Source organism: Salvelinus namaycush, chromosome 34 (genome assembly GCF_016432855.1).
Source record: "Salvelinus namaycush isolate Seneca chromosome 34, SaNama_1.0, whole genome shotgun sequence".
NCBI classification, from domain to species: domain Eukaryota; kingdom Metazoa; phylum Chordata; class Actinopteri; order Salmoniformes; family Salmonidae; genus Salvelinus; species Salvelinus namaycush.
This window is the reverse complement of record NC_052340.1, coordinates 30267684-30295616: the sequence shown is the minus strand read 5'-3', so window position 1 is coordinate 30295616 and position 27933 is coordinate 30267684. Positions and strand designations below refer to the sequence as shown.

The following is a 27933-nucleotide window of genomic DNA, read 5'->3' as shown; positions in this document are numbered from 1 at the left end:
ATAGACATCAAGGACAGTGTCGAGCTGACACCAGTTGACACTGAATTTCATTGTGCTTCAGTTATTGTTCCCTAGTCGCCGCTGGGTGGCCGAAGGTGTCATCCAATGTAAATTGAAACACGTGGGTTTGGCCCAAGTTAAAACCGGAGGAGAGAGTGCAATAACAGACGACGGGACGAGAGGTTTCCATGGGTAATACAACGATGTCTCTTTACCGCAACTCCGCTTGGTTTCTGAAAGGAATGACTGAATTCACCAGGTAAGATTTGCTATGTTATGGTGTGTCTGTCATCATCATCTTTCATGCTTTTATATTTACTCTGGAGAACAGTAGGCAACTGATAACTGGTCCCACACCTTTTGGGTCCATACACACACATTTGTTATGGTTGATTCAGGTTATTTCATGGAATCAAATCCCTGGCTACAAATGTCACAAATATAAACTAAATCAATAAAATGTATAAAACGGAATAATACAAAATACATCTTTCCTATTTCCAGAACAATGTGTATATTCTCTCTCTCTCTCTCTCTCTCTCTCTCTCTCTCTCTCTCTCTCTCTCTCTCTCTCTCTCTCTCTCTCTCTCTCTCTCTCTCTCTCTCTCTTTGTTTGTATGTGTGTTCATCCTTTGGCATGATAGTATTCAATTAATCACAGTGAACATCACAGTGTTTCAGATAGATTATAGATTTCTTTTCACCCTCATTGATTAAGAATGAGGATAGGCAAACTGATCTAAGATCTTCAAAATAGGGCCTGGGCCTTTACTGCTGTGTGGTGTCAAAACCGCTAAATGGACTAAACTGTTGAAGAACTGTTTACTTTTTGCCATCATATTACTAAATAAATTGGGTTATCAATGCTTACTATAAAGCTTGCAATCTTATTTGGAAATCCACCAACTCAAGTCAAGGCCATCATGTGGAACTGTTGATAAATGGCTTACCAATAGCATCAGACCAAAAAAATAAAATAAAAAATACAAAAAATAGCATCAGACCACACACTGCCTTTCCTCATTCTAAAACAAAGCAATCAAATCCAACTGAAGAGGTGTCTTTGTCATTTATTCAGCACTTCCTTTGTTCAATGTTGTGTTTTCTTGCAGAGACCAACCAGTCTCCCTGACCCTGGACTCCACTAGTGTTTACGCTGCATGACACCACCAAACAGAGCATGCATTTAGCCGAAAACAATCCCTAAACACAGCACCGCTTTGCTCCCTTAATCCCCCATTGGGAACAATGGCTGCCATTGAACCCCTTGACGCGGCACACAGGCCGCTGTCGGTGTCACCAGCGGTGGCCTCAGAACCGCCTCCTCTCTCCTTCTCACATTACCTAAGAGATGATGCAACAGTCTTTCCCTTTGTTAGACCTTTGTCTTGCTGATTGAATATCTAAACTGTTTGGAATTTGCTCCATTTTAGGTTCGGGGCGGGAGACAGCATCTATCTGACCCCAGGACATCTATGTGCACTGGCACTGACCCACTTTCTTATAATCTGTTTTCAATCGATCATTCAGTCATTTCAAGTGGAAAAGGGTGTATTGTTACTGAGCTCCTCAGTCCCCCTCTACCACCCTGTGGAGTGGAGCAGTGGATGGATATCCTCCACCTAACCGCTGTCTGTCTAACTGTGTGTGTTGCAGGAGTGCGTTCCTCTCTGCCGCCAAACACTTTGTGGAAAAGGACCTGGAGGTGTCCATGGCAGGCAGGGTCTTCATGATCACCGGAGCCAACAGTGGCATAGGGAGAGCTACAGCCATGGCCATCGCCAAGAGAGGTACGGTGTGTGTCTGTAGAGTAGAGAGAGTGTGTGTGTGCAAGTGTGAGTGAGTGTGTGTATGTGTGTCTTTGGAGGAAGAGAATCATCACGTTTCACCGCACTGAATACACCGCTGGTTCAGCCACTCTTGCTCTACTGTTATCCCCCCATCCCGTCTACAGGTGGTACAGTCCACATGGTGTGCAGGAACAAGGACAAAGCAGAGGAGGCCAGGGCTGACATTGTCAAGGAGTCAGGAAATAAAGTGAATGAGTTTGGGCCTCTCTCTCACCTTAAAAATGTTTGTGTGGGGGACTTTTTACACTGTTTGGATATTCTAAACCAGAGTGTAATAATCATGCAATTTCAGGAAATATATGTCCACATTCTGGACCTGTCGGAGACACGGAAGGTTTGGGAGTTTGCAGAGGCCTTCAAGAGGAAGTACAAAGCCTTGAATGTACTGGTGAGTGATGAACATATGTTTGACTCAAAGTGATAACCCTGTAACATATATTTTTCTCCCTCTAGTCATCACCCTGCCTTTCATCATCATCCTCTCTGTCTCTCGCTCGCTCTCTGTCTCTCGCTCTCTCTCTGTCTCTCGCTCTCTCTGTCTCTCATCCTTCCCATAATGTAGGGCTTCTTCCCATCTTTGATGTATTATTACATGTGTACAGTATTCATAATGTAGGATTATTTACTGACTGATTGATGTGATCAGATAAATAATGCAGGCTGCATCATGAGTGAGAGGGATGTGAACGCTGAGGGGCTGGAGAAGAGCTTTGCCAGTAACGTCATGGGTGAGTCAATGAGAGAGGTGAATGTGAATACGAATACTTCAGTCTCAATACCCTTTGAAAGACACACATCTCTCTCTCTCTCTAGGTGTGTATATCCTGACCAAGGGCCTGATTCCCTTACTGGAGAAGAGTGCAGAGCCAAGAGTGGTGAGTTTGAAACCCACAACCCACTGGCACCACCACTGGTGGTTATTCTCTTAGATGTAATTTCACTAAATCCTCCTCCTCAGATCACAGTTTCATCTGGAGGGATGCTGGTCCAGAAGCTGAGGACAGGGAACCTGCAGACAGAAATAGGTCGCTATGACGGGACCATGGTCTACGCACAGCACAAGGTCAGGGGAGCAGGAGAGCAGGGGAGCGGGGGAGCGGGAGGGCGGGGGAGATCGGGGGAGTGGGAGGGCGTGGGAGCAGGGGAGCTGGAGGGCTGGGGGGTGGGGGAGCAGGTGGGCGGGGGGGTGGGGGAGATCGGGGGAGTGGGAGGGCGTGGGAGCAGGGGAGCTGGAGGGCGGGGGGTGGGGGAGCAGGAGGGCGGGGGAGCGGGAGGGCGGGAGGGCGGGGGGGCAGGATACAAAAGGTGTAGATACCGTGAAATGCTTATTTAAGAAAATAAGAGTTAAGAAAACTACAAATAGTAACACAATAGAATAGCAATAAACAGGGGAGTACCGAGTCAATGTGTGGGGTTGCAGGTTAGTCGAGGTAATTAAGGGGGGGGGGCAATGTAAATATTCTGGGTAGCCATTTGATTAATTGTTCAGCAGTCTTATGGCTTGGGAGAAGAAGCTGTTAAGGAGTCTTTTTGACCTAGACTTGGTACTCTGGTACCGCTTGCCGTGAGGTAGCAGAGAGAACAGTCTATGACTTGGGTGGCTGGAGTCCTTGACACATTTTTGGGCCTTCCTCTGACACCGCCTAGTATAGAGGTTCTGGATGGCAGGAGGAAGCTTGGCCCCAGTGATCCATACAAGGTTGGAGACAATTCCATTAAATGCATAATGTGGTGGTCTCTTGCTGGTCTGTGCTTGTGTGACATGGTCTAGGTCAGATTTTAATGTTGCATTTGAGATTTGTGCTTGAACTGGTCCCAGCTACTGGTGTGTGTGTATGTATTGTGTGTGTTTCAGAGGCAACAGGTGGTGATGACAGAGCAGTGGGCCAAGACCCATAGCAACGTCCACTTCTCAGTGATGCACCCTGGCTGGGTGGACACGCCGGGTACTGTATCAATACACCACAACTACATAATCACCAGCAACAAACAGCTTTGGTTCTAAGTATGACAACATTGTAAACACATATCCACATTTGGAGGTTGACATTTACAATTGAGATGTACTATTTCAATACATAAATCCAACTCTGTTTTAATATTGTCTAAAACAGTTTTAAACATAATACACTAAACTGTGTTACTGACGCGTCTCTCTCTCTCTGGAGTTGTAGCGGTGGCCAATGCCATGCCTGACTTCTACCAGTCTATGAAGGACAGCCTGAGGACCCCGGAGCAGGGGGCTGACACCGCGGTGTGGTTGGCCATCTCAGAGGCCACCGCCACCAAGCCCAGCGGAAGCTTCTTCCAGGGTAGGCAGTAAGAGACACAGAAAACACAAGTTCTAAATTAAGTATCACAAACAAAGTGAAGCATTGTCTGAAGAATGGGATTGTTCCCATTTGTTTAGCAATTACAGGTAGCAATTTAATATGTGTTATATGGTCAAGTATCTGAGGTCATGACCAGAAGAGAGAGAGTGAGAGAGAAAGCTACAGTTAGACAGCAAAGTGAGGTCTAGCGTAGAGTGTCATGGGTTAACTGTCAGATCCACACACACTCTCTCTCCTCACAACCCGTTCTCAATATGTGCTTCTGGAGAAAACAAGAGCTCTCTAAAACAGCCAGGCTTCTCGGTACAGTGGACCTCAGTCAGAATTGGAGAAAAGAGGTCGAAGGAGAGGGAAAGGGGAGAGAGAGAAGAATAGTGACAGAGAGAGAAAGAGATGAGAGAGGATATTTGGAGCGTATGGTAGGGGTTTAGAGAGTGGGGAAGAAGGAGAGAAAGAAGACGAGTGCTGTCTGAATGCAGTGTTTGTCTGTGTGGGTTGGACTGAGGGCATGAGAGGATGGGGAAGGTTGGAGATAGCAGGCGGGCGGTGGGTTGGGCTGGGTTTCTGGCATTGGTCCACTGCAGCTGGAGCTCTCGGTACCAGAGAGTACAGTGGAACCCCCCTCTGACACACACCCTCTCCCTCCAATGCGGCGACCTCAGTGACCTTCCCCAGCACAGCGGGATAGAAAAGAAACACTTCAATAGAGTCACTAACACAGACACATCCTCTCATCTCTGTGCCTGCATGTACACAATACATGTCAGGGGATCTGGGGTCAACAGCTAGGCCTACGTTTTGGTTGAACTGTATTTTCTAGCTAACGTCATTGACATGGCTATAGGATGGATCAATCACAATGTGAATAGTAAATGCCACTATTTTAACCAACCAGGTTGTAAAACAGACTGTATTGTGTGTGTCAGATCGGAGGATGGTGTCGGCCCACCTGCCCCTGGCCTGGACCCACAGCTCCCAGTTGGAGCAGCAGAAGTTCATGAGTGTGATGGAGGATCTGGCCAAGACCTTCCAGCCCCACTGAGACCACTACCACACACAAGTACCATACCAGTACTACAGTACACACTGGAACCAGTGCCGTATACTGGGAACCAGTTCAGCATAGCTAACAGTCTACACATACCTGTCAGGGAGGGGGTCCTACTATATTTGATTTGCACTACTTTAACAGTTCAGATATTTATTGACCTCTAACACGTTTTAAATATATAACCTCTACATGGCTTAAAACACTTAATATTCTAAGCTAAAAAGTCCTGCACTGAGGGCTAAAACAGAACAGTGTTTGATGATGCTGATTTGGGGTTCCCTGAAAAGAGTTCTTTACCTTGTAGCCTTTGAGCTGCTGATAGGGAAAGCACTTTTCAGTTCTTTATACATTTAACCCAACAAACACAGTATGTTGTTTTTCTACCACTTCAAGCAGTGACTCAATGAAAGCTGTCAATCAGATGGGAATCTGATGTGACCAAAGTCACTCCCTTATCCATCCACCAATCACATCACAGCCTGTTGCTATGGGTCCAGCCTAACACAGGGTTGGTTGGTTTGCTCTGCTTTGAAAATGTTCAAACTAATTTACCCAAGTGCTTCTTCAGTATTACAACCTCATGAAGTTGTCTGTTGATCCATGAAAAGTCTACAACGCTTGTGTACATAACTGATTAAATGCATTGGTGTGCATTAACACAATTACATCATCAGGAGGGCAAAACGACAGAGCAGGATTCATGAGTTAGCCAGCTAACTTTGATTAACAACCAGAAACATCAATTAGAAGGTCAACTTAGATATGTGGTTTTGGTTGTTGAGTCAATTACACCATCCTCATCTACAAAATTATAATAATCTGAATATTTTGGCAAGTTAGCTGGTTAAATCATTAATCTTGCATTGTAATAGACCCCTCTGGGTGGTTATACTGAGCCCAGGCATGAAGAGACCTCTCACTATCAGCAGGTAGATGGAGCTTTTACCTATTCAGACCAGAGAGGTTCCCACCGCTGTACCTGACATGGCCAATACAGCTAAGATATATTTATGTAACACTTGATGTTTAAGGAGAACTTAAACACTTTGAGGAAGTAATGAGATATATAAATATTCTTATTGATGAGGCAGTCATGTATTTTGTGATTTCATCCTTGAATAAAAAAAAATACACTGATGTAAAACCCAAATGATGTAAGGTATTTTCTGAGTGTTACTATATTGCAGATGGGGGAGGCATCCAACACAAGAGTTATAGACTTAATAACAGGTCTGAATGGATATCTTTATTAAGCTTTTATTTATTTCCTCACCATGACAGAACAGAGTGCCACAGGGAGACTAAAGTCAGTACGGTCAACATTATCAACAGGAGTTTCTCTTTAAAAATACAATTATTAGAGATATACAACACCGTCGGAACAAGATTATTTTACAAGCAGTATGACATGATAAAATGACAAACAGCAACAAAGAGGTTAACAGAGTAGTAGAGAATGTATACTGTAGAATTCAGAGGCTGCTGGTGGGAGGAGCTATAGGATGAAGGGTTCAATGTAATGGCATAAATGGAACAGTATCAAACAAAGACATGGAAACCACGATACGACTCCGTTCCATCCCTTGAACCTGTCCTCCTATAGCTCCTCCCACTAGACCCCTCTGCTAGATATGGCTCCAGTTTGAGATCTTACTATTTTATACATGTGTGAAAATGTGGATGGAGTTTAGTCAAATTACATATAAGAACCAGTAAAACTACATGTAAAAAGTATATAAATTCTTCTTCATGGGATCGACCCCATAAAACAGACTTATACTTCATTACAAACCAACATACCTAGAGAATTGTATTGATCACAATTGTGGTGGGAACAATCATTTGTGGAGGGAATCACAAATGTTAGTGGCTCTCGATTACTCAAAGGAATTGATCTAGTTGGAATTCATCTATAGTTGGGAACAGAAATCACTGGGACTCCAGTTAACTGTCACAGGTATCCTCTTACAGAGATTTCTTTTGATCTACCACAATTTTCAAAAAAGCTGATCTTGAGCCTTGATTGTACTGTAGCAAAAGTGTTTCCCAAGAACACTGCACATCCCTGATGACTGTACTTTACATTTAGCAGACGCTCTCATCCAGAGCAACTTACAGGAGCAATTAGGGTTATGTGCTTTGTTCACCTAGGTCGAATCAGGGATTCGAACCAGCAACTTTCCGGTTACTGGCCCAACGCTCTTAACCGCTAGGCTGCCTGCAGCTTCTGTGACCTCGCCATGTCAATCTGAGACATTAGCATGTTCTGTGTGATATTAACTCCTCTCTGTGAAACATGCACACCCCTGTATCTCTGTGATGTCCACAATATGTATTTATGATGTCAACACCTCTCTGTGACATAAACATGTCTCCCAGAGATGTCATCACGTTTCTGGCATAACATTGCAAGCACATCTGTGAAAGATTTCTCAGTGACATCAAAACATCACATGGCCACATCATCCTGTCTGTGTGACCTCACCACCATCCTATACATGAAGTGTACATGAAGTAAACATCAAGAAACAATCAAACACTTTGCTAGAAATAGAATATTATACAGTAGGTGATCAAAACTGGAATGGGACTACATTTGAAAATCGTTACTCCCACGTCATGTTCAGTTTTACCTTAAGGCAAGCGTTAGTCTAACCTAGCATAAAATTAGCCAAATATCTACCAGTTTAAGGACGTTATGCAACTCAAGCCGTAACGAAGAAAATCCCCCCCAAAATGTTTATTTTTATTTTTTTATTATATTAATGCACATCTGCTCTCTAAACCACAATTAGTGCATTTAAGTGCAGTGGAGAACCTTATGGGGCTCTGGAAACAAAACAGAGTGGGAGAGTGACAGAGGAACTAGTAAATAGTGTTGAATGCTTAGTATTCATGGGTGAGTGTTGAGAGAAAAATGCAGCTATGCTACAGAGTAGTGTGTGTAAGAACAGTCGTGAGAGTTTTGAAGGTTCTAGAAGGCTTGGTCCATCCCTCTCTCTTAAGGCCTTAGAGGAAACACAAGCAGCTTCTAATTTTACCCACAATCCCACAGTGAGAGATGAAACAGCGTAAAACATCAGTGCATGGGAACTTTAGCGCTACATTGCCTTTTATACAGTACCATTTCAGTACCTAAGTGCCTGTCTAAAGAGAGCAAAAGCCAAATAAAACCTCTTGTTCAAAAGCTTACACCGTTTTTCATTATACGCAAATTCATCTTAACTTTTCGCAAAGGCAACAGAGTATGGGGTCTTGGTTATCAGGACTAGAAGTGATATCTGTACAGTTGTGTAAATTGATGAAAGATGTTTTAGGTGTCTGAGATGAAGTTGGACAAGGTCTGTGGGAGAACAGCTGTGGCTACAGCTCGGCCAGGGTTGCCATGGTGACGGCACATACAGCCATGCCCTCTAATGACTCTTCCATCTTCTCCTCCTGAGACAAACGAGTGAGTAAGGCCAACTAGTGAAGAGAAAGAAAGAGAGAGGGAAAGAACAACTAGCGAGGAAAGAGAGAAACTGACCTCATGATCAGTGAGGGATATAGAGCGATAAGCACACTGCATCTCATACTGTACACACTATGCATATGGGTATACAAAAGCTGTGTTGTCATGGTTAGCATTTGCGATATTTAAAATGTAGAAAGTTGAAGTAAGCAGCCAATAGGAGATCCCTGTGTGTGTCTGTTGGGCAGGGCTTGTGGATTATCGGGTCTAGCAGTCCAATGTTACAGTGCAAAAGGAATTAGAGCTGACCCACTATGTCAAAGAAACCAGACAGAGGTGGAACATACGTAAACACAAACACTGCTCCCTTCCATTCACACATTAGAACAGAACATTGTGCTTGGCACTCCGCTGAACAGGTACACACTGGAAGTTAGACCTGAGACACATTTGAGACTCAACTTCTCACGTACAAAACTGACACCAAATCAAGCAAAGGGTTACCAACACTAGTACCCACCCACTTACACAACACAACACACGTATCTTCATCCAAACGTCCAGTGGGAGATGAGAGAACAGAAGCAGCCGGACAGAAGAGGAGCCAGAAAGATGAGGAGACAGAGGAGTTCCCAATGACAGAGACATCTGTCAGTAGAGTAGAGGACAGAGTTTGAGGGCCGACGGGGGGGATAATCAACGTGGGGAGAAGCCTGTTGCTATGCTACAGCCAACCACTTGCGTCATGTCCCATATCTGTGGAAAGAAAGAGCCAATCAGGAATTCGGTAAAGTCAGATGAATATGTAAAGATGACAGTCATTGGCATAGAAAGTAGACACGCATTGATGCGCATCACAATGGTCAAATGTAAACAACCAACACCTCAACATTTTTGGAGACAGGTTATTGACATGTCAGTGCTACTGTAGCAAGCAAAATAGTGTAGAGGCAATTGCTAACTAACTGCAAACAATTTTAGCTGACAAGCTAATATTCTTGGCTAACTTTGGGGCGAAACAATTCACTTACGTACTGTTAAATTAGTCACTGTAAATCTGATTGCTAGCAAAGGCGATGCTGTCTCCAAAACGGCAAGGTCTCCAGTAATATTAACTTTGACGTTCTAGAACATTTCCGCTTTCCAAGCATATTAAAAAACATTTAGTAGTATTGAGTCTAAAACCCACTCATCAGGGACTGTATCTGACCACTAGTTACTGATCAAGGCTGATAGTATGTCTGACCTTGACGACACGGTCGCTGCCACAGGTCACCATCAGGCCTCTGGAAGGGTCCATGTCCATAAAGGCTATGTTGTGCTTCCCCTCATGGAACGTTGCTAACGCAGTACGACTGGAAGATGAGACAAAGTGGTACGTGAGGAAATGAGGGGGTGGCATGAAGAAGATAAATGTAAATCTGAGTCACATTTTTATTATACTCCATTACAGTATTATTATAGTGACATTACATTTACAGTGGGGCAAAAAAGTATTTAGTCAGCCACCAATTGTGCAAGTTCTCCCACTTAAAAAGATGAGAGGCCTGTAATTTTCATCATAGGTACACTTCAACTATGACAGACAAAATGAGGGAAAAAAATCCAGAAAATCACATTGTAGGATTTTTAATGAATTTATTTGCAAATTATGGTGGAAAATAAGTATTTGGTCAATAACAAAAGTTTATCTCAATACTTCGTTATATACCCTTTGTTGGCAATGACAGAGGTCAAACGTTTTCTGTAAGTCTTCACAAGGTTTTCACACACTGTTGCTGGTATTTTGGCCCATTCCTCCATGCAGATCTCCTCTAGAGCAGTGATGTTTTGGGGCTGTTGCTGGGCAACACGGACTTTCAACTCCCTCCAAAGATTTTCTATGGGGTTGAGATCTGGAGACTGGCTAGGCCACTCCAGGACCTTGAAATGCTTCTTACGAAGCCACTCCTTCGTTGACCGGGCGGTGTGTTTGGGATCATTGTCATGCTGAAAGACCCAGCCACGTTTCATCTTCAATGCCCTTGCTGATGGAAGGAGGTTTTCACTCAAAATCTCACGATACATGGCCCCATTCATTCTTTCCTTTACACGGATCAGTCGTCCTGGTCCCTTTGCAGAAAAACAGCCCCAAAGCATGATGTTTCCACCCCCATGCTTCACAGTAGGTATGGTGTTCTTTGGATGCAACTCAGCATTCTCAACTCAGAGTTGAGTTTTTACCAAAAAGGTCTATTTTGGTTTCATCTGACCATATGACATTCTCCCAATCTTCGTCTGGATCATCCAAATGCTCTCTAGCAAACTTCAGACGGGCCTGGACATGTACTGGCTTAAGCAGGGGGACACGTCTGGCACTGCAGGATTTGAGTCCCTGGCGGCGTAGTGTGTTACTGATGGTAGGCTTTGTTACTTTGGTCCCAGCTCTCTGCAGGTCATTCACTAGGTCCCCCTGTGTGGTTCTGGGATTTTTGCTCACCGTTCTTGTGATCATTTTGACCCCACGGGGTGAGATCTTGCGTGGAGCCCCAGATCGAGGGAGATTATCAGTGGTCTTGTATGTCTTCCATTTCCTAATAATTGCTCCCACAGTTGATTTCTTCAAACCAAGCTGCTTACCTATTGCAGATTCAGTCTTCCCAGCATGGTGCAGGTCTACAATTTTGTTTCTGGTGTCCTTTGACAGCTCTTTGGTCTTGGCCATAGTGGAGTTTGGAGTGTGACTGTTTGAGGTTGTGGACAGGTGTCTTTTATACTGATAACAAGTTCAAACAGGTGCCATTAATATAGGTAACGAGTGGAGGACAGAGGAGCCTCTTAAAGAAGAAGTTACAGGTCTGTGAGAGCCAGAAATCTTGCTTGTTTGTAGGTGACCAAATACTTATTTTCCACCATAATTTGCAAATAAATTCATTAAAAAGCCTACAATGTGATTTTCTGGAATTTTTTTTCTCATTTTGTCTGTCATAGTTGAAGTGTACCTATGATGAAAATTACAGGCCTCTCTCATCTTTTTAAGTGGGAGAACTTGCACAATTGGTGGCTGACTAAATACTTTTTTGCCCCACTGTAAGTCATTTAGCAGACACTCTTATCCAGAGCGATTAAGATTGTTTTATCACAATTATGTTCTATTACTAGTCGATCATACTCACTCCTCGTCCTTGACGGTGTCATAGCAGGTGTCACACACTCGCACCTGGAACTCAAAGCCCATCACAGGGTATGTAGTGCTCTTGGAACTACACTTCCCACACACCGCTTTGCCACACTTCCTGCAGTGGTGCTAAAACAGGAAACACGAGAGTTAGCCAAGGGTCAATAATAAAGACAGATCACTCCTAGTTCCTGTATTTCTATGTGCCTATATCTATATTTCTACCACTACAATAGAGTCACAAGGATATTTGTATTAGAGTAATGGCTACACCAGGGGCAGCCTGCCCTCTCACCTGCCGAAGCCCAATGGTCTTAGAGTCCCACATCAGCATTAGCCAAGGGTCAAAGAAAATGGACTGATCACTCCCTAGTTCCTATATTTCTACCATTACTATTATACAGTTACAAGGCAATTCTTACAACAGTAATGGCTATGCCAGAGCCTTGTATTATATTCTCAATACAAGGCTCTGGTCTATACCAGAGGCTGCCTGCCCTCTCACCTGCCTAAGTCCAATGGTCTTTGAGTCCCACATCTGTTTGACGTTCCAGAAAAAAGGCTGCTCACACTTCTGACATGAGTCACTGTCCAACCACGGAGGAGCCTGTAGAGAGTCAAGCAGGAAGAGAAAGTTACAGAGTAGAGGGGGAGTGATGTTACTTTGTAGCAATGTTCAACACCAAAGGGCAATAGTGAGTTGACGTAGCTCCTTAACCAAGCAGATTGTGAGTTCAGCAGCATCTAAGGCAGGGGTGGGAAAACTACAACATGTTTTTTGGTCTTGTTTTATTTGGTGCCAAAAAGTTTGCCCACCTCTACTTTTTAAGGAGGAGGTGAAGTGAGGCATTGAGATGTATTCCTGGCTCCTGATATACAGTGCATTCTGAAAGTTCAGACCCCTTTACTTTTTCCTGCATTGTTACGTTAGTCTTATTCTAAAATTGAATTGTTTTTTCCCCCCCTCATCAATCTACACATAATACGCCATAATGACAAAGCAAATTTTTTTTAATAGAAAACAAAAACAGAAATACCTTATTTACATAAGGATTCAGACTTTTCTGTGAGCCTCGAAATTGACCATTGATCATCCTTGAGATGTTACTACAACTTGATTGGAGTCCACCTGTGGTAAATTCAATTGATTGGATTTAAGGTCTCACAGTTCACAGTGCATGTCAGAGCAAAAACCAAGCGATGAGGTCGAAGGAATTGTCCGTAGAGCTCCAAGACAGGATTGTGTCAAGGCACAGATCTGGGGAAGGGTACCAAAAAAAATTATCCAGTACTGAAGTACCTCAAGAACAGTGGCCTCCATCACTCTTAAATGAAAGACGTTTGGAAACACCAAGACTCTTCCTAGAGCTGGCCGCCCGGCCAAACTGAGCAATCGGGGGAGAAGGGCCTTGGTCAGGGAGGTGAACAAGAACCCGACGGTCACTCCGAAAGAGCTCCAGAGTTCCTCTGGGGAGATGGGAGAACCTTCCAGAAGGACAACCATCTCTGCAGCGTTCCACCAATCAGGCCTTTATGGTACTGGCCAGACGGAAGCTAATCCTCAGTAAAAGGCACGACAGCCTGCTTGGAGTTCAGACCATGAGAAACAAGATTCTCTGGTCTGATGAAACCAAGATTAAACTATTTGTCCTGAATGCCAAGCGTCACGTCTGGAGGAAACCTGGCACCATCCCTACGGAGAAGTGTGGTGGTGGCAGCATCATGCTGTGAGAATGTTTTTCAGCGGTAGGGACTGGGAGACTAGTCAGGGTCAAGGGAAAGATGAACGGAGCAAAGTACTGAGAGATCCTTGATGAAAACCTGCTCCAGAATGCTCAGGACCTTAGACTGGAGTGAAGGTTCACCTTCCAACAGGACAACGACCCAAAGCACACAGCCTTGACAACGCAGGAGTTGCTTCGGGACAAGTCTCGGAATGTCCTTGAGTGGCCCAGCCAGAGCCCGGACTTGAACCCGATCGAACATCTCCGGGAGAGACCTGAAAATAGCTGTGCAGCGACGTTGTCCATCCAACCTGACAGAGTTTGAGAGGATCTGCAGAGAAGAATGGGATAAACTCCCCAAATACAGGTGTGCCAAGCTTGTAGCGCCATACCAAATTAGACTCAAGGCTGTAGTCACCAAAGGTGCTTCAACAAAGTACTGAGTAAAGAGTCTGAATACTTACGTAAAAGTGATATTTCAGTTTTGTATTTAGAATCAATTTGCAAACATTTCGAAAAACCTGTTTTCCCCTTTGTCATTATGGGGTATTGTGTTTAGATTGATAAGTGGGAAAAAAAACTTCAATCAATTTTAGAATAAGGCTGTAACTTAACAAAATGTTGAAAAAGTCAAGGGGTCTGAATACTTTCTGAATGCACTGTACCTACCTCTTCTCTGGGAGTGTCCATGTTCCACACTGTGACGCCGCCATCTGCAGAACAGGACACCAGCTGTCTGGTCAGCTGCAGGTATCGCACCGCCTGCACTCGTTCACTGGATATTGGGAAGAAGAGAGAGAGGAAGAGAGAGAGAGAGAGCGAGAGAGAGAGAGAGAGAGAGAGAGAGAAAGGAAGAGAGAGAGAGAGAGAGAAAGGAAGAGAGAGGAACAGAGAGATAGAAAGAGAGGGGTGAGAGGGAAAAAGGAGGAAGAATGTAGAAAATAGAGTGATCTTCCAAAGAATTCCAGACGTAAATTGGTCTGATAGTTACGCCATCTGAGGAGCTCACAGATGGTAAAACATCAAAATAAAATATTAGGAAGTGAACAGCTCCCTGCGACAACTGGTACTGACCTACAGAGCCCTGCTACTGATAAGCATATGCACTGGCTGACACACACACACACACACACACACACACACACACACACACACACACACACACACACACACACACACACACACACACACACACACACACACACACACACACACACACACACACACACACACACACACACACACACACACACACACACACACACTCCCTCTTACTGGTGTCCCTGGAGCAGTAGTGTTCGTCCCTTGCGGCCCCCGATATCCCACATGATGACACTGTGGTCAGATGCTCCTGAGAACAAAAGCCTCTGAACAGGATCCCACCACAGAGCTTCAATACTACCTGAGGGGGGGAAAGGATGGTGAGAAGGGGGGGAAAGAGAGAGAGAGAGACCAGGAAGTTATGACACAACAGACGGGTGGTTGGTAGTGTGACCGCTTGGTATGGTAACTGCTTAGCATCCAACCGCAAGACGCTACAGAGGGTAGTGCGTACGGCCCAGTACGTCACTGAGCTCCCTGCCATCCAGGCCCTCTACACCAGGTGGTGTCAGATGAAAGCCCTAAAAATGTTCTAAAACGCCAACCACCCAAGTCATAGACGGATCTCTCTGCTATCACACGGAAAAGCTGTACCAAGTCAGGAACCAACAGGACCCTTATCAGTTTCTAACCCAAAGGCATAAGATTGCTAAAAAGTTAACCAATAGCTACTATCTGCATTGACCCTTTTTGCACTTTTTTGGTGCAAAAAGGGATAATCAACGAGGGGCTATGCATTCTATGGAAAATTATGAATGATGTGGAAGGTGCATCATTTATGGTTCCCGAGTGGAGCATCGGTCTAAAGCACTCCATCTCAATGCAAGAGGAGTCACTACAGTCCCTGGTTCGAATCCAGGCTGTGTCACATCCGGCCGTGATTGGTGGTCCCATAAGGCGATGCACAATTGGCCCAGCATCATCCGGGTTTGGCAGGGGTAGGCCGTCATTGTAAATAAGAATTTGTTCTTAACTGACTTGCCTAGTTAAATAAAGGTTAAATAAAAAATAAATAATTTACCACATTTGCCACTAGAAATGTGTTCAACATCCACTGAAGTAGCTAGCAAGTTTACTACAGTAGATAGTACAGTAGCTAGTTGCCTTGGTGACCAAACAAACATGGTTGCATGTTTCGCTAACCAAACCATCAGTCAAATTCAACAATACCAATAAATGTTCAGTAGGACTTTTGCTTTCTAAAGCAGCTCAAACATAGAACATGTGCATTATAGGGAAATAATGCACGCTGTAGAATGCCCTTCAAGCCAATCAGAAATGAGTATTCAACAATGCCATGGTATAATGTTTATTATAAACCAAGTAGTTTGGCTCCTGGATGCTGACTGGCTGAAAGCAGTGGTATATCAGACTGTATACCATGGGTATGACAAAACATATATTTTTTTACTGTTCTAATTACTTTGGTAATAATAATAATAGCAGCAATAAGGCATCTGGGGTTTGCTGTATATGGCCAATACACTACCACAGCTAAGGGCTGTATCCAGGCACTCAGTGTTGTGCATAAGAACAACACTTAGCCGTGGTATATTGACCATATAACAGCACTTCATACCACATTGCTTAATTATCTATCCTGTTGCCTAGTTACTTTATCCTTATCTATATGTACATATCTACATCAATTACCTCGTACCCCTGCATATCAAATCAGTACTGGTACCCAGTCACATACAGTGCATTCAGAAAGTACTCAGACCCTTTGACTTGTTCCACATTTTGTTACATTACAGCTTTATTCTAAAATGGATTAAATAGTTTTTCCCCCTCATCAATCTACATCAATCAACCCCATAATGACAAAGCAAAAACATGTTGACTTTTTTTTGTTGCAAATTTAAAAAATGAAATATGACATTTACATAAGTATGCAGACCCTTTACTCAGTACTTTGTTGAAGCACCTTTGGCAGTGATTACAGCGTTGAGTCTTCTTGGGTATGACTCCACATGCAAGGCACACCTGTATTTGGGGAGTTTCTCCCATTCTTCTCTGCAGATCCTCTCAAGCTCTGTCAGGTTGGATGGGGAACGTCACTGCACAGCTATTTTCAGGTCTCTCCAGAGATGTTGGACCGGGTTCAAGTTCGGGCTCTGGCTGGGCCACTCAAGGACATTCCGAGACTTGTCCCGAAGCCACTCCTGCATTGTCTTGGCTGTGTGCTTTGGGTCGTTGTCCTGTTGGAAGGTGAACCTTTGCCCCAGTATGAGGTCCTGAGCAGGTTTTCATCAAGAATCTCTGTACTTTGCTCCGTCCATCTTTCCCTTGATCCTGTCTCCCAGTCCCTTCCGCTGAAAAACACCACCATGCTTCACCGTAGGAATGGTGCCAAGTTTCCTGTCATGTGCCTTTTACTGAAGAGTGGCTTCCATCTGGCCACTCTACCATAAAGGCCTGATTGGTGGAGTGCAGCAAAGATGTTTGTCCTTCTGGAAGGTTCTCCCATTGCCACAGAGGAACTATGGAGCGCTGTCAGAGTGATCATCGGGTTCTTGGTCAGCTCTCTGACCAAGGACCTTCTCACCTGATTGCTCAGTTTGGCCGGGCGGTCAGCTCTAGGAAGAGTCTTGGTGGTTCCAAAGTTCTTCCATTTAAGAGTGATGAGGCCACAGTGTTCTTGGGGTCCTTCAATACTATACATTTTTTGGTACCCTTCCCCAGATCTGGGTCTCGACACAATCCTGTCTTGGAGCTCTACGGACAATTCCTTCGACCTCATGGCTTGGTTTTTACTCTGACATGCACTGTCAACTGTGGGACCTTATATAGACAGATATCTGCCTTTCCAATTCATGTCCAATCAATTCAATTTACCACAGCTGGACTCCAATCAAGTTGTAAAAACATCAAGGATGATCAATGGAAACAGGATGCACCTGACCTCCATTTCGAGTCTCATAAGGTCTGTTTTTTTATTTTTAAATACATTTGCAAAACATTTCTAAAAACCTGTTTTCGCTTTGTCATTATGGGGTATTGTCAGGGAAAATGTTATTGAATCCATTTTAGAATGAAGATGTAACATAACAAAATGTAATTGAATCCATTTTAGAATGAGGATGTAACATAACAAAATGTGGAAAAAGGGAAGGGATCTGAATACTTTCCGAATTAACATTTCAGTCTACACCGGTTGTTTACGAAGCATTTGACAAATAACATTTGATTGATTTTAGAAGGTTGGGGTGAGTCAAAGGGAAATGAGAGCCAGTTTCATCATCGCATTTGATGGTTTTTGCGACTGCACTTGAATAAACTTTAAAAGTTATTGAAATGTTCCACATTGACTGACATTCATGTCTTTAAAAGGAATGGACTGTCGTTTCTCTTTGCTTATTTGAGCTGTTCTGGCCATTATATGGACTTAGTCTTTTACCAAATAGGGCCCTCTTCCGTGAAGCATGGAGAAGGAGGTGTGATGGTGCTTTGCTGGTGACACTTCTAAATAAATCACAGACATTCAAGGCACACTAAACCAGCATGGCTACCACAGCATTCTGCAGCGGTACATCATCCCATCTGGTTTGCGCTTAGCGGGACCAACATTTGTTTTTCAACAGGACAATGACACACACCTCCAGGCTGTGTAAGGGCTATTTGACCAAGAAGGAGAGTGATGGAGTGCTGCATCAGATGACCTGACCTCCACAATCACCCGAGTTGGACCACAGAGTGAAAGAAAAGCAGCCAAAAACTGCTCAGCAAATGTGGGAACTCCTTCAAGACTGTTGGAAAAGCATTCCAGGTGAGGCTGGTTGAGAGAATGCCAAGAGTATTATGATTTGTTTAAGATTTTTTTGGTTACTACATGTTATTTCATAGTTTTGATGTCATCACTATTATTCTACAATGTAGAAAATAGTAAAAAATAAAGAAAAACCCTTGAATGAGCAGGTGTCCAAACTTGACTGGTACACACACAATTTTCGTAAAAAACATAATGTGCAATCACGTGCGCACGCACACACACACACAGTCCTTGTTTTTGAAAGAAAAGCAAACTAAAATAACATCAAATTGATCAGAAATACAGTGTAGACATTGTTAATGTTGTAAACAACAATTGTAGCTGGACAAAGCAAAAACATGTTTACATTTTTGCAAATAAAAAAACTGAAATATGACATTTACAAAAGTATGCAGACCCTTTACTCTGCACTTTGTTGAAGCACCTTTGACAGCGATTACAGCGCTGAGTTCCTCTGTCCAATGTCTGTGTTCTTTTGCCCATCTTAATCTTTTCTTCTTATTGACCAGTCTGAGATATGGCTTTTCTTTGCAACTCTGCCTAGAAGGCCAGCATCCCGGAGTCGCCTCTTCACTGTTGACGTTGAGACTGGTGTTTTGCGGGTACTATTTAATGAAGCTGCCAGTTGAGGATTTGTGAGGCGTCTGTTTCCCAAACTAGACACTAATGTACTTGTCCTCTTGCTCAGTTGTGCACCGGGGCCTCACACTCCTCTTTCTATTCTGGTTAAAGCCCGTTTGCGCTGTTCTGTGAAGGGAGTAGTACACAGCGTTGTACGAGATCTTCAGTTTCTTCGCAATTTCTTGCATGGAATAGCCTTCATTTCTCAGAACAAGAACAGACTGACAGGTTTCAGAAGAAAGTTCTTTGTTTCTGGCCATTTTGAGCCTGTAATCAAACTCACAAATGCTGATGCTCCAGATACTCAACTAGTCTAAAGAAGGACAGTTTTATTGCTTCTTTAGCATAACAACAGTTTTCAGCTGTGCTAACAGAATTGCAAAAGGGTTTTCTAATGATCAATTAGCCTTATAAAATGATAAACTTGGATTAGCTAACACAACGTGCATTGGAACACAGGAGTGATGGTTGCTGATAATGGGCCTCTGTACACCTATGTAGATATTCCATTAAAAATCTGCTGTTTCCAGCTACAATAGTCATTTACAACATTAACAATATCTACACTGTATTTCTGATCAATTTGCTGTTATTTTAAATGGACAAAAAAGTTGCTTTTCTTTCAAAAACAAGGACATTTCTAAGTGACCCCAAACTTTTGAACGGCAGTATACATACAAGTGCAAAACTGTTACCCCACTGCATGACAATATAGTATGGCTCCATACAATCTGCCAGCAACATTTCCTCTTTTAAATGATTGCCAGTTAGAGATGGCATCCGAGCACTTTGTAGCGTCCGTTTCCATATTGTGCATAGGCTGTCCGTGTGTCCCTGTGTGTGTCACAGGAGGCTGCTGAGTGGCAAACGGCTCATAATAATGTCCGGAATGGAGCAAATGGAATGGCATCAAACGCCTGAAAACCATGTATTTGATACCATTCCACTCATTATCACGAGCCCATCCTCCCCAATTAAGGTGCCACCAACCTCCTGTGGTATGTGTGTTACCTTCGTGGCCCTTCAGTGTGGTGATGGTGGAGTAGGTCTGTCTCTCCAGTTTCAGCAGGGTGATCTGTCCTGAGTAGTCCCCTACAAAGGCATGCTGGGTGTCATTGTCATACCTAAACACAGAGTCAAGGAAGATACACAGGAAGAGCACATAGGACAGATAGGAAGTTACCTTTGACCAAAGAAGTCATTCTTAGGAATATGAACATTAACAATAAACTGACCCCTGTCCAGCTCTCACGCAAACAGAGAAGGATACTGTAGACAGTTGGCCCAGGAGCCGAAGTAGTGGCGCCCCAGCATACTGCCGCTCTGGGTGCACATCCAGCTCACACTCTTGTCGTGTCCGGTGCTCACCACCCACTCGCTCTCCAGAGAAAACACCATGTCTGACACACGGTTCTGATGGGCTGGACACACACAGCCACAATGGGTTAAATACACACACACACAAATGTTGAATTCATTCTCCACTCAACTTTCTCTTTCTGCAAAAGGTTTGAGTGAGTAGAATGACTATAGATTACTTAATGGAGCTTTTCTGTTCTGGGCCCATTTTCACTGCTGGATGAGAACTGCTAGAAACTTCCACAGTGACATCTGTTTTTTGGCATTTAATGCTTACATTTTTTATTTTATTTTTACTCAAGTTTCCCTAAGCAGGGATTTTCCAGTGATGAGAGAAGGGTCCAGGCTGCATGGCTAGCCTGTTAGTCACAGAGACCATATTCTCTGAGCCTGGGGGAAGGTGACTGTAGTAACATAATAATAGTCAGACAATATGAGGTGGTGGTGGATCATCATCATCAAGTTGGATTGCTTGAACAATAATTACTTATCCTCTTTCACTGTGGGTCTGGGTCTGAGTGTGTGCATGCATGTGTTCTAAGCAGCAATGACGTCGGTCTCTATTTCCTGTTCAGACATTTCCCCAGAGGCATGCTGGATAGGGACCAGATTATTTCTCATGGGACTGGGCAGTGCTTCAGAACACAGCCCAGTATACACACATACTAATGTACACTAAAGAGCCATTATCACTGATATATACTGTTACACAAGACTCCATTACTGAACACTAGAGATCATATCATGTCTACATCACCAAAGCTTCTTAGTTTTCATTGGCTTTGTAAAGGCAGAAAACCCCCACTACAATCTCACCAGGATAGGTCTTCACATGGTTCATCTTGTTGAAATCTTCAGACAGAAGGAGTTCCTGTTAGCACCACCAAACAATAGTAAAGATCAGTTACCAGTCCCACTCTTATTCCATGTAACTTCATACTTGTAGCTTGTTTCTCATTCAAAGCAGGGACACATTAGAAATGGGGTCAGTGTGAACCAGAATGGAATGTTATGGGTCCACTCAAAACACAGAGACTGGGGTTTACACATGAGGTCATCTTTAAGGCTTCATCTCACTCACCACAATGGCTCCGTTGTCCTGCCCGATGAAGATGCGCCTGCTGTCGTGATGGTATGACATACAGGAGCACGGCGCTAGTACAGAGATGAAAAATATGTATTGAAAAAATAATTGTGTATGGCCAATGTTTTGATTCAATAGTATACGCTTCAGCTACAGAGGCTTGCGAAAGTATTCACCCCCTTGGCATTTTTCCTATTTTGTTGCCTTACAACCTGGAATTAAAATAGATTTTTGGGGGGCCTGTATCATTTTATTTACACAACATCCCTACCACTTTGAAGATGCAAAATATGTTTTATTGTGAAACAAACAAGAAATAAGACAAAACAACTTAAAACTTGAGCATGCATAACTATTCACCCCCCCCCCCCCAAAGTCAATACTTTGTAAAGCCACCTTTTGCAGCAATTACAGCTGTAAGTCTCTTGGGGTATGTCTCTATAAGCTTGGCACATCTAGCCACTGGGATTTTTGCCCATTCTTCAAGACAAAACTGCTCCAGCTCCTTCAAGTTGGATGGGTTCCGCTGGTGTACAGCAATCTTTAAGTCATACCACAGATTATCAATTGGATTGGGTCTGGGCTTTGACTAGGCCATTCCAAGACATTTAAATGTTTCCCCTTAAACCCTTCAAGTGTTGCTTTAGCAGTATGCTTAAGGTCATTGTCCTGCTGGAAGGTGAACCTCCGTCCCAGTCTCAAATCTCTGAAAGACCGAAACAGGTTTCTCTGAAGAATTTCGTGTATTTAGCGCCATCCATCATTCCTTCAATTCTGACCAGTTTCCCAGTCCCTGCCGATGAAAAACATCCCCACAGCATGATGCTGCCACCACCATGCTTCACTATGGGGATGGTGTTCTCGGGGTGATGAGAGGTGTTGGGTTTGCGCCAGACATAGCGTGTTCCTTGATGGCCCAAAAGCTCAATTTTAGTCTCATCTGACCAGAGTACCTTCTTCCATATGTTTGGGGAGTCGCCCACATGCCTTTTGGCAAACACCAAATGTGTTTGCTCCTTTTTTTCACTTAAGCAATGGCTTTTTTCTGGCCACTCTTCCGTAAAGCCCAGCTCTGTGGAGTGTATGGCTTAAATTGGTCCTATGGACAGATACTCCAATCTCCACTGTGGAGCTTTGCAGCCCCTTCAGGGTTATCTTTGGTGTCTTTGTTGCCTCTCTGATTAATGCCCTCCTTGCATGGTCTGTGAGTTTTGGTGGGCGGCCCTCTCTTGGCAGGTTTGTTGTGGTGCCATATTCTTTCCATTTTTTAATAATGGATTTAAATGATGCTCCGTGGGATGTTCAAAGTTTCTGATATTTTTTTATAACCCAACTCTGATCTGTACTTCTCCACAACTTTGTCCCTGACCTGTTTGGAGAGCTCCTTGGTCTTCATGGTGCCGCTTGCTTGGTGGTGCCCCTTGCTTAGTGGTGTTGGAGACTCTGGGGCCTTTCAGAACAGGTGTATATATACACTGAGATCATGTGACACTTAGATTACACCCAGGTGGACTTTAACTAATCTTATTTAGGGGCTTCATAGCAAAGGGGGTGAATACATATACACGCACCACTTTTCTGTTTAATTTTTTTTTGAAACAAGTAAAAATGTTTTCATTTCACTTCACCAATTTGGACTATTTTGTGTATGTCCATTACATGAAATCCAAATAAAAATCTATTTAAATTACAGGTTGTAATGCAACAAAAATCAGAAAAATGCCAAGGGGGATGAATACTTTTGCATGGCACTGTATTTTTAGCATCTAACATTAGTGGACGTTTCAGCTGAGGCCTACTTCTAATCGCTTGTGGTACTTACAGGAGACTGTGTGGTAGATGCTGGGCCAGTACTGTCCACTGTCTCTCTTCAGCCATACCCGGATAGTTCTGGACATAGGACACAGGAAATGTCATATTCAAACTTCAAGTGCCCCTCTTGGCACCGTTCCTGCAGGTGCAGCATGATAGTCTCAAATGTGAATAGGGATTACAGTACTAGAACTTGGGCTACTTGGGAGAAAAATGTCTAAGACTGTCAGCTCCTCTATTGCAATATAATACAGTTTTAGAACACCATGAATCTCTCAAGCCACAAGATCATTGTGACACAAAAGGAGAGTACAGTGTCATTACGACAGTCCAGTCACAAGATATAAAAAAAGAACTTCTCATACTACTTGAATCTCCCTTCCTCAAAAATGTTCCCTTTCTAGTCAACCATGAGAAGCTTATCCTACTGGGGACAAGGAAGGGTATTTAAATTCTCTCTATACCTTGCTCAGGATATTGCTCTTCAATGTACAATTGACCAAGCATGACCGCCACATTAACTTGCTCTGATCTACGCCTGCCTGGTGCCCTAAAGTTGACCAGAAGAGGATGGCCTCCCGTTTTAGAGAAGTGCCCATCCTACTATCTCTTCCTCACCATTTATGAATACTTTTTGGAGTAGGTGTTAATGGCCTACATCTCTTTTGTGTCTAAATTGTGTGGTTAGGCGGTGCACAAAATGACTGAAAACAAAATAAAAATTAAACTGCAATTGGGGTTGGAGGTGGCAGTTACACTTGTCAATTGATTCACATAAGGCATACCCCTAAGATAACGTCTCAAATAATGGTGACCGTTGGGTATTAGGTAGTATTTTTATGCTAGTTTGCTGTACCTGCACCAAAACCAGTATTTTTCCTTCATAGCTTGTTCTCCATCTTTTTAAATAGGGAGCCAATTTGTTTTCAGGACTTTTATTCCCATAGCTGATCAAAACTCATTCTCTCATGGCTCTCTCTCGTCCCTCTGCAGCAGACATACGGTGAGCAGTATGTTTGAAACATCGAATCGAAATACATAAAGAATCGTGAGAATCGCAATACGTACCATAACCTATGTATCGTGATAATATTGTATCATGAGGTCCATGGTCCTAGTATGTAACGAAGGTAACAGGTAGCCAAATGTATACCAACTAGCACACAAATCAACAATATCCTGATGTCAGTGCCAGGATTGTGCAGCTAGCTAGCGTTACACACATTGTTATGCCCTGAGGATATGCATTCCAAACCTACTAACTAGCTAACTTGCCAAATCAATAGAATAATATTTGCTATTGCTAACACCTACGAAAGCAGTAAACTGTTTATGCAGTAGCCTCTAGGAGCGAAGTTGATTCGTCACACATTGAGAGTTTCTTCAAGTGCAGTCACAAAAACCATCAAGCGCTATGATGAAACTGGCTCTCATGAGAACCGCCACAGGAAAGGAAGACCCAGGGTTACCTCTGCTGCAGAGGATAAGTTACCAGCCTCAAAAATTGCAGCCCAAATAAATGCTTCACAGAGTTCAAGTAACAGACACATCTCAACATCAACTGTTCAGAGGAGGCTGCGAGAATCAGGCCTTCATGGACAAATTGCTGCAAAGAAATCACTACTAAAAGGACACCAATAAGAAGAAGAGACTTGCTTGGGCCAAGAAACACAAGCAATGGACATTAGACCGGTGGAAATTTGTCCTTTGGTCTGGAGTCCAAATTGGAGATTTTTGGTTCCAACCGCCGTGTCTTTATGAGACGCATAATAGGTGAAAGGATGATCGCCGCATGTGTATTTCCTACCGTAAAGCATGGAGGAGGAGGTATGGTGTGGGGGTGCTTTGCTGGTGACACTGTCTGTGAATTATTTAGAATTCTGGGATTTATTTAGAATTCAAGGTACACTTAACCAGCATGACTACCACAGCATTCTGCAGCCATCCCATCTGTTTTGAGTTTAGTGGGACTATAATTTGTTTGTCAACAAGACAATGACCCAACAAACCTCCAGGCTGTGTAAGGACTATTTTATCAAGAAGGAGAGTGATGGAGTGCTGCATCAGATGACCTGGCATCCACAATCCCCCAACCTCAACCAAACTGAGATGGTTTGGGATGAGTTGGACCACAGAGTGAAGGAACAGCAGTCAACAAGTGCTCAGCATATGTGGGAACTCCTTCAAGACTGTTGGAAAAGCATTCCAGGTGAAGCTGGTTGATAGAATGCCAAGAGTGTGCAAAGCTGTCATCAAGGCAAAGGGTGGCTATTTGAAGTATCTCAAATCTCAAATATATGTTGATTTGTTTAACACTTTTTTGGATACTACATGATTCCATATGTGATTTCATAGTTTTGTTGTCTTCACTATTATTCTACAATCTAGAAAATAGTCAAAATAAAGAAAAACCCTTGAATGAGTAGGTGTTCTAAAACTGTTGACCGGGAGTGTATGTATAAAATGTATTTATAATTATATGACAATATGTAAAGTTGACTATAATTCCATTACACAATTTCTGATACATCACATGCCTTACTTTTTTCCACTGCATAAGTAAAAGTAGGAAAGGCATCACTTATGCCTCAACCACAGATAGAACAACGAGACAGATATTTCACCGGATGTATAAATGTGAAGCATCTGGTTGGCGTTTCCACTCATACCAACTATGGTAGTGACAGGAAGCTCAGTGGCCGGCAGAGGGAGATGATGGAACGAGATGGATTTTGGTGGACATTCTGCTAATTTAATCATCAATGAAACATTTGATCTCAATACAGTTCTGTTCCCAAAACTACAATCTGTTACGAACAGAGTGAACCAAGTTTTGTAGACTTTACCCTTTGCCAAAGTTTCAAAAAAATGCAGTACAAAGGCAAATTTAGTTATTGCACACGCGCCCTTCACAGAGTAGGAGTTCCCCAACGGAAATATGCAAATGTGTGCTAGAACAGGCCAATGGGATCTCGCTAGCTCGTGCTTGGCTCTTCCCACCTCCTTGCTTGTTCTTCCCATTATGGCTCATTTGTTCCAATTTGAAACAACAAGCTGTGGTCTATCTTGGTTTAGTTATGAAAAAGATTTGCCTCTACTGCCATTTATTCCAATTAGACTGGGTTTGGATTTCTCCCTGAGTAAGATGGCTTCCATTTTCGCCCTACTGTGGAAATTTGAGGGTTTATGACAAAGCTAACACAGATAGAACAATGAGCCAGATATTTCACCGGACGTATAAATGTGAAGCATCCGGTTGGCGTTTCCACTCACTACCAAATATGGTGATGAGAGGAAGCCCAGTTACTGGCAGTGGTAGGAGATGGAGCAAGATGGCTTTTGCCCGACATTCAATTAATCATTTCATCTCCAAACAGCGGACTGCGTTTTGTAGCCTTTTGCCAAAGTTTCTAAAAATTGCGTCGTTTAGAAGGGGTGCAAGGGCGAATTGAGTTACTGCACACGCGCACCTAACAGAGTAGGCGTTCCCTAACGGAAATATGAAAATAAAGGCTAAAACGCGCCAATAGGATCTCACTAGCTCCTGCTTGGCTCTGCCTACCTCCTTGCTTGTTCTGTCCACTATGATTAATTTGCTCCCATTGGAAAGACAAGCTCTGGGTTAGTTATAAAAATCTTTGTAGCTAGCCCCTCTAGTTTAATAGGATATCTATTGTCTTGCAGGTATTTACATGGTTTTGCGCACGTACCAGGTGATATAGATTTAAACTTCAATACCGGTGTAATAAAAAGTCGACTAAATATGTTCCTGTAGATATCTTGTCTAAAGATTGGAACATGTGAAGGACCAACATCAGACAATCGGCTGAGTAAGTTCAAATATAACTGTATTCAACATTCCGGCTTGAAGAGGACCATCTCAAGAATCAAACATTGTCATGATGTTCCAGACGGTGTATTTAGAATAGAACCGTCTGGTCCCCATGGCAAATTGTGTTATTGACTGTACGTTTGTTTGTGTGTAACTCGGTGTTGTTGTTTTTGTCCCACTGTTTTGCTTTATCTTGGCCAGGTCGCAGTTGTAAATGAGAACTTGTTCTCAATTGGCCTACCTGGTTAAATAAAGGTGAAAAAAATAATAATAGTAAGCAGGCTAGCTAACGTTACCGTTATCTGGCTAATAGCTAGATAATGATCTGGAAAACAGCTAATGGGGCGTCAGACAACCTACCTGTCCTCGCTAACCGTGATCACTCCGTCCTCTTTCGGTATCAAAACTGCAGCATTGACCGTGTGCGAGTGTCCTTCGATTTTATTTAGAAGAACTGGTCTTGAACTTTGAGGCCTCGAATGAATCTCTGCCGCCATAGCTATGTTTTCTTTTCCTCCCAACTCGACAATCAGCTGACGGCTAAGGAAGTTGAGTAAGATTACCATAATGTCTAGAATAGCAGCGCACTACTTTGTTTCTTCTACTATAATATTATGGCGGTCCGTAAACAAACGTTAGCGGTGCACAGCGCTTCATAATGCATTGGGGCGTGTAGTCAATCACAGTTTACAGACTAAATGAATATAAAGAAAATAAACATTGAGAGAAACTAAACCCTCCTATCTAATCCTATACTACTAAGACAAAAAATAGCCCTTCTATCAA

General features: G+C 43.2%; 2 protein-coding genes across 2 annotated transcripts; one reads left to right on the top strand and one right to left on the bottom strand.

The window, feature by feature from the left end:
- Window positions 1-188: 188 nt before the first annotated feature.
- LOC120029061 (dehydrogenase/reductase SDR family member 12-like) lies at window positions 189-5225 on the top strand. Its single transcript, XM_038974361.1, has 10 exons — window positions 189-259; window positions 1657-1790; window positions 1955-2037; window positions 2143-2238; window positions 2497-2578; window positions 2664-2725; window positions 2809-2913; window positions 3706-3796; window positions 4025-4162; window positions 5110-5225. The coding sequence occupies exons 1-10, from the start codon at window positions 189-191 to the stop codon at window positions 5223-5225; spliced, it is 978 nt and encodes a 325-aa protein (XP_038830289.1).
- Window positions 5226-6458: 1233 nt separating this feature from the next.
- Window positions 6459-27690, bottom strand: LOC120028314 (WD repeat and FYVE domain-containing protein 1-like). The gene is made up of 12 exons (XM_038973519.1): window positions 27508-27690; window positions 23326-23393; window positions 21501-21574; window positions 21236-21290; window positions 20331-20481; window positions 20072-20184; window positions 14842-14968; window positions 14236-14341; window positions 12348-12449; window positions 11841-11971; window positions 9932-10040; window positions 6459-9441 (listed from the first exon to the last, which is right to left on the bottom strand). The coding sequence occupies exons 1-12, from the start codon at window positions 27642-27644 to the stop codon at window positions 9382-9384; spliced, it is 1233 nt and encodes a 410-aa protein (XP_038829447.1). The 5' UTR covers window positions 27645-27690; the 3' UTR covers window positions 6459-9381.
- Between the last annotated feature and the right edge of the window lie 243 nt (window positions 27691-27933).